Source organism: Chelonia mydas, chromosome 8 (genome assembly GCF_015237465.2).
Source record: "Chelonia mydas isolate rCheMyd1 chromosome 8, rCheMyd1.pri.v2, whole genome shotgun sequence".
Lineage (NCBI taxonomy): Eukaryota > Metazoa > Chordata > Testudines > Cheloniidae > Chelonia > Chelonia mydas.
In genome coordinates, this window is record NC_057854.1 from 77,475,321 (window position 1) to 77,482,607 (window position 7,287).

General features: G+C 47.0%; 1 protein-coding gene across 1 annotated transcript; it reads left to right on the forward strand.

Annotated features, from left to right (window-relative positions):
- Positions 1–675: 675 nt before the first annotated feature.
- On the forward strand, positions 676–5,960 carry C8H1orf52 (chromosome 8 C1orf52 homolog). The gene is made up of 3 exons (XM_037906367.2): positions 676–1,133; positions 2,237–2,444; positions 5,255–5,960. The coding sequence occupies exons 1-3, from the start codon at positions 861–863 to the stop codon at positions 5,329–5,331; spliced, it is 558 nt and encodes a 185-aa protein (XP_037762295.1). The 5' UTR covers positions 676–860; the 3' UTR covers positions 5,332–5,960.
- The last annotated feature ends 1,327 nt before the right edge of the window (positions 5,961–7,287 follow it).

The following is a 7,287-nucleotide window of genomic DNA, read 5'->3' on the forward strand; positions in this document are numbered from 1 at the left end:
GCTGGCTTAGACTTGCTGGGGGCCCAGGGCTTTGGCCCTCAGCGGTGGGGCTCAGGTTACAGGGGCCCCCCCATGCAGTGGGGCTTCTGCTTTGCACCCCCCACCCCAGGCTTCTCTCTCCCCTCCTGGGGTCATCTAGTAATTTTTGTTGTCCACGGGGGCGTTCATGGTGCAGTGAAGTTTGAGAACCCCTGCACTAGCCCTTATCAGTTAGTGACCGGCCTATTGTACACGCTGAAGCATGAGAGGCTTGTGATTTTCAAAGCAGTCAATCAAGGCTGTCTATCCCTACTCTTACTTGCGCATGTTCTCATCAACGTAAATATCTACTACGCCTCTTTAATGAGTCCCACAGGTTAATGAAGAGTGGCGTGGAAAGCACATTTCCTTTGATCCGCTTTCAATCGGTTTTCTAGCCGTGTCTTTCAATGTCCTCTTCGCTGTTTTGTTACTATGAGGAGGAAAACGATGGGGCAGGGCCACCTGTACCCGGCCGGCATCTTCTTGTACCGCGCCCGCATGTTCCCCCATCCGATCGCCAAACAGTCCCGTCCCCCCGCCCCCCAGCTCCCTGGGGCTGCCCAGCTCCGGCCTCTTCAGGGCCTGGCCCCTCCTCCCTCAGCTTCCGGGCCGGGGCAGAGCACCGCCGGGGTGCCCGCCCCCTCGCGGGCAGCGGGACCCCGGTGTGGGAGGGAGCCGCTGCTCGGGGGACGGCGGGGCAGCTACCTCGCGGAGGGCGGCGTTCCTGGCGGGCGGCCGCGGGAGGGAGCCTGGCTCCGCCGGCCTCTCTCGCTCCCGGAACCTTTGGTTCCAGGCCGGGTTTCCGCGGCCGGCGGGGTGTCCCCAGTGCCAGCCCCGCCATGGCGGCGGAGGGGAAGGATCCGCTCGGCTACTTCGCGGCCTACGGCAGCGACAGCAGCAGCAGCTCCAGCTCGGACGCCGAGAGCGAGGAGCCGCGCGCCGCTGGGGGAGAGGCGGCCGGGGAGGCGGCCGGCGTTAGCCCGGGCCGGAAGCCGCGGCTGCCCGGGCCCGACGAGCTGTTCCGGAACGTGTCCCGGCCGCCATCCTTCCTCTATAACCCGCTCAACAAGCAGATCGACTGGGAGCGTCGGGTCGTGCGGGCGCCCGAGGAGGTGAGGACCGAGGACGGCCCCGTGTGGGGGCTCCGGGGTAGCGCGCGCGGCCTCCCCCAGCGGCGAGGCTCTCGGGTCAAGCCCTGCCCTGCCCGCGGCCCTCCCGGCCCTGGGCTGCTGGGCGCGGTGAGCCCGAGCGGCACCACGGTGAGCCGCAGGCCACTGCGAACAGCTGAGCGGAGACTCTCCCGCCCCCTAGGAGCCAAGGGGCGATGGGGGGTGGTCCAGAGTTATCAGACTCCCGCTAGTTAAAGACACGGTGACCCTCTTCAGCAGTGGTTCTCAACCTATTTATCCTTGTGGGCCCTAGGTCGAGAACCAACCTCCCCCCCCCCCCCCCCGCACGCTGCCCAATAAACCCCCACATACCCCTGTGCCCAGCACCCCCAGCCCAGAGACCCCTCTACAGAAGGGAGGGTAGCCTAAAACCTGGAGGTGCCCCCCTGTCCCCACAACCCTGCCTAGCGACCCACTCTTCTGCACCCTGCCCCCCTGCGGCACTCACGAGCCCTCTGCTGGTAGTAGTGCTCCATTAGGCTGCCAGACACTGTCTCCCCCTCAGCTTCCCCACCCGCTTTCAGACCAGATCAGCAAAATTTGAATTTTTTTTAGCACACAGCTGGGCCCCAGCTATCTGCTAATTGGGCTGCATGCAGGCTGCAGGTTGAGAAATCACTGCCCTTGAGCAAGGCCTGGAACAGCACCCTGGTGAGATGGCCAGCCTCTCTTCCTGATAGGGAGGAACGGCAGGGTAGAGCCCTACAGCCAGATTGGGTAGCAGTAGGAGTGACTATTACGGAGCGGGATTAAAAAATAGTCCCGCATAGTGCTCTAATTCAGGTTTCTCCCCACAGAGTTTATTGAATCTTTGCTATTTTCTTTGGGCTGGGGGCATGGCGTTTAGTTTTCTGGTTTTCCCCTTTGTTGTTTTAGGGGAAAGGCTCTTTCTTGTTTAGTCTCACCAGGGCCCCTCGGGTGACTGTTTTGGTAATCAAGAGATCAGATCTCCTTTGATTTGATGACATAATATGAAGCTCTCGCTTTCTGCTCCACTTTGCTTTGTTGCAATGCATTGTTGTAAACGGTGGTGGTCTCTTCAACAGCCTCCTAAGGAATTCAAAGTGTGGAAGACTAATGCAGTACCACCACCTGAGATTTACAGTATTAAGGAAAAGAAGCCGCCACCACCTCCTGAGCTTGATATGGCAATAAAATGGTCTAACATATATGAGGACAATGGTGATGATGCTCCACAGCAAACAAACAAAGTTAACTTTTTACCAGAAGAGGAGCACGAGCCTTCAGAATCAGGTGGGTAATTATCCAATCTGTTGAAGGATTAGCCAACTTTCTGATTGCAGAAAACTAAACACCCTTGTCCTGCCAGACGTTCTGCCCTGGGCTCACTCCATCCCCCTTCCCTCCATTGCTTGCTCTCCCCCACCCTCACTCACTGGCTCATTTTCACCAAGCTGCAGCAGGGGATTGGGGTGCTGGAGGGGGCTCAGGACTGGGGTTGGGGTGCAGGCTCTGGGAGGGAGTTTGGCTGTGGGAGGGGGCTCAGGGCTGGGGCAAGGGGTTGGGGTGGCAGCACTTACCTCAGGCTGCTCCCAGAAGCGGCGACATGTCCCTCTGGTTCCTAGGTCCAGGGCAGGCAGAGGCAGTGCACAAAGCCCTCTGGCTGCCCCTGCGCTTAGGAGCTGGAGGGACATGCTGGCCACTTCCAGGAGCTGGCCGCTGCAATCAACTGGACTTTTAGCGGCCCGGCCGGCAGTGCTGACTGGAGCCTCCAGGGTCCCTTTTTGACTAGGTGTTTTGGTCAAAAACCGGACTCCTGGCAATCCTAGAAGGGTCTGAAAAGTAAAAAGAGATGGTTCTTTTTGGTGTGTATTATGTGATCTGCTTTTAGTTTGGTCTTCCTGGGTTTCCTTCTTTCCCCTCCTCCAAAACAGGCAATATCTAATATATGGTAAGTTAGTCCTATACCAGTGGCTCTAGAAGGATTATGTATAAAATCCTGTTATAAAATTTCCTCTTATTAGGATGAAAATCATAATGATTTTAATTTGTTTTCTAAGCCGGTGTTCAGAAACTCACCAGAAAGGGACAAATAAACCATTTTCCAAGCAACCGTGTGCTATAGAGCTAATTTATAGGTTGTTTCAGGATGCAGTCCCAGGGAGCTTAGTTACATTAATTGTCTCTCTTGCTCTTGTGGTCGTTAAGTGTTCTCTTGCTCATATTCTGCTGTTCCAAAATCCTGTTTGAAGCTTCTCTTTTATCAAACATTTGGTTTTGTTATATTGAACTTTTAACTTGGAAAAAGCAATGAAATAATAATAATGCAATACATACCTGATTATAAAGGGTCAAGATGCTCATAGGATAGATGCCATATAAAGTTAAAGCATCCAAACTTCATAAATCAAAGTTTGAAACCATTGATGGCCTCATAGTTCAAGGCCCGCCCTATAATTATTAAGTCATTAAAAATGTACTATCTGCTTTAATGAAACAAGAGTAAGTTCAGTTCCTACATTAAATATTTCTTTGATTGCTCTTTCTTCTCCAGGTAGTCATAACATAATATGGCCGTGCTTTCCACAGTCACATATGTACTAAGCTTAACATGAATGTGAATAAAAAGTGGATTTGCTGAGTGGTGCTTCCTGTGCTGGAGAGAGAGATGTTAATACAAAATACAAATAAGGTGGTGCAAGTCACCAGGCTCTGCTGTAGAGATCTTTGGGAGAAGGCCACTGGTGGCCTGCTGTTCTTCCTCCTCTCGTACCTCTCTAAGCCAGAGCAATACTATCTGGCTGCCTTATTTTCTTCCTCTCTTCACAAAATTATGTTGTCTGTGGTTCAGCGGCAAGGTTAGATCCATAGTATTAGCTCAGTGTGCGTCATGTCTTTCCTGGCATGAATTGAAGCTGGCATTGTAATGCTCTGCTCCACTCCTCATCACATCAGCAAAATGAATCCAGCCCCTACCTCCAATGAAGAAGTAATGGCAGGGTCTGCAGAATATTTTTAGTGTTCAGTCCGTGGTTTTTTTTTTTTTTACTCTTAACAATTTCAGACAGGTTTTACATTCAAAACTTTAAAAGAAAATTTAGTTATGAGAACTACAGCTGTGTTTCAACCCAGAAGTAGCTGTATTTCAGTGGTAGACCAGGTTATTTGTATTTATGATGTTTGCAAAGTACTTCAGGATAAAAGGAGCTATGTAAATGAAAGTTGGGGTTTTTTTTTGGTTTTTTTTTTGAAGAGCATCTATAATACATGCACCTAAACATCTTGATACCGTAGGTTGGAAGAATTGGCCATATACGTCATTGAATGTTTGTTTTTGTCAACTATGTATTAAATGTGCTTGTGTGTGAGAATAACTCAAGACAAGCTGTAAAGAACAGAGCTAAAAGTAGAAAATGTTTCTTATGAAACATCCAGTATTGTCTCTCATATCAGGTACTTAGGCTTGCTCATTGAGAGCTTGATTGACAAAGGGAGCATCATCATCTGAGGATGGCATCCAACTGCTTTCTACAGTTTCACTCTGAATATTCTCTCCCAGGTGCTGATTGGCTGTTTGTTCCTGCTCCCGTTTCCTCCTACTCTTCGTTTTGCCTGCCCTGCATGCTCCCCTTCTTCCTTCCCTCTTCACCACTGTCCTGTTCTCCTTCCTTTGTGTCCCCTCCTAACACAATCCCACTCAAAGATTAAAAAGAAATTGTACAACAAACATGACCTTTGCAGACCGTCACTCTCTGCTTGAATGTAATATTTCTCTTCCTATCCTTGGTCTGTCTTGTCTTATTTAAATTGTTAGATCTTTGGGGCAGGAACTATCTCCTTCTGTTTGTACAATGCCTAGCATAATTGGCCCCTAGTCACTACCATAATAAAAATAATAAATCTTTCCTACTATCACTTTGGTCCATTCCAAGAGTGAGGATGTTATCAGCCAGTCCTAGTGTGTGTGATTCCAACAGATCTTCAGAAGTGGGACAAAATAAGTTGGTTTGGTGAGAGGCTAGGGTATGTGACAACACATCTAACTTTCCAGCTTGAGTTCACATATTGTACTTGCGTTAATTGACACCATCTTTTATTTAAAGATGAAGAAAAAGATGAACCAGCTTCTGCTAAGAAACGCAAACTAGACACTGGAGAAGAGACTAAGAGGAAGAAGTAATAAGCAGGATGAACTGCATTTGGCCCCCTATGGACACGTCGTGAACTTTGATTCCTCTGCTGAAATGGGAAACAAATATACTTTCACCTAACTTATATCATATGTTGTTTAGAGATTTTTTTATTTCCATAGAATATTTGCCACTTGGAAAGCACAAGAGTTCGTGGATCAGTATTGTGATAAAACTTGTATCCACTGAACAAAAATTAAGTCCATGTGATCAATTTATTTAAAACACAATCTATTAAAGTATTGTGATGAATATTTGTGCTCGTACAGGTTATAGGGTTTTGTGGTATTCTCTTTATCCACAAACTTGTGATGTGAGCTTTTCTCAGCTGATCTGCCATTGTGCTAAAAACCTTTTATAAAGGAACATATTTTTTAAGATGTTTTAAGTAACATACTGTGGTACATGTTTAATCAATGCTGTTTTGAAATGTATGTAAAGAGTGTAAATATGTAGTTCACCTGAAATTAAAACTACCTGTGAAAATGTATATAGCTTAGCTGTTTAATATGCAATGTAATGGACAAATTCTATACTGTGTGTGTTTTAGCAGTATGTTAGAGATGCTTGACAGATTCTTCACGGTTTGATGTGTAATAAATTGAGAGTTACCGCTTCATTTAGGACACTGATCTTCAAAAATGTACTTGAAAAGTGAGTTTGCTTTGAAATCTATGCTGGATACCACTACGTTGTTGCCTGTAGCAATGGCTCATGAAGTTAAGTGATGTGAGGAAAATTGTCAATATTGCAGAATGGAATCAATTTATGTATTCTCAAAGTGGAGAACAAAACTGACATGCATGCTAAAAACAAAAGTTGTCATGGCTCAACTTCAGCACACAATGATTATTGTCAAATACATCCCCTTCAGTACAAAATAGCAATATGAAGTTCAGGTGAATTTTATACACAACCAGAAATGGAGGAGGTCTGCAGCAAGCAAGCAATTTGGGTCTTTTTATTGCTCCCATTGCAGAATCTAGTCAAGCAATATGCCCTCCTGATTCACATCTTTTCAGAGGGCTTTACGCATATCTGAGAATAAATGGTACCTAAGACCTAATCACACAATCAGAAATGATTCAGGTTCGATGGTAGGAGTGGGACAGTGATTTCACAGGGCATAGCCACACATTGTGACAGTTTAGGAACTGTGGAATGCTGCAGCCATTTGAAATTAGAATGTAAATACCTAATTGTGACCAGCCACCCATAGTGTGAAATTGCCCCTAGTTTTAATAATCACACAAGGGAAGAAATTCAGCTTTTTGTTTAATTCAAAAAGAGGGCATCTGCAACACAATACTCGTACACCATAGCGAAGACTGCTATGACTGTAACTGACATAGTACTTCTGTCAACACACAGGTAGATACAGATTACTTAGCCTGACTCTGGGTACTCTTTGTTCATGAGATTAGGTGGTCTCATTAAGCATTATGTTTTTGAGCCTATTAATTTTACAAATGTGTTAAATGTGAAGCTGGTGTCTGTGAATGATCAGGCTAGACCCAATCTTCTCTCTTCATCCTCAGGGTCACTGGAGTTGGGGGTGTTATTCTTCAAAGGATGGGTTATGAAGAATCCTTAAATCCAGGTCAAGGAGGAACTTCAGTTTTGGTTACAAGTATAGCGATAGCTGGATTGGAAGAGTGATACTGAGATTCTCTTCAGCCGTGAAATCAAATAGGTCAGTTTTGTGGGTGTGCTATTCTGCTCCCTGTGGTCTAGTTAGCAAGATGCAGGACCCCCTCTCCTGGGTGCTAGCTGATCTAACAAGGAGGCTTTGAAAATTCTGCCTTAATTACCATATCCCAGTAAATGCAGAGAATATCCCGAGGTTAGCCAAGATGAGCTGATTTTTTATACTAGAGAGATTCAACCTGATCAAACCTCACAGGTGAAGTGGTCCAAGGGATTGACTAATGTTTGGATCCTGTAAT

Excerpts from the sequence above, each read along its gene's own strand:
- C8H1orf52 (XM_037906367.2), top strand. The coding sequence starts at position 861 with ATGGCGGCGGAGGGGAAGGATCCGCTCGGCTACTTCGCGGCCTACGGC. Across the intron at positions 1,134-2,236 it reads TCGTGCGGGCGCCCGAGGAG|CCTCCTAAGGAATTCAAAGT; the intron begins GTGAGGACCGAG and ends TCTCTTCAACAG. Across the intron at positions 2,445-5,254 it reads GCACGAGCCTTCAGAATCAG|ATGAAGAAAAAGATGAACCA; the intron begins GTGGGTAATTAT and ends TTTTATTTAAAG.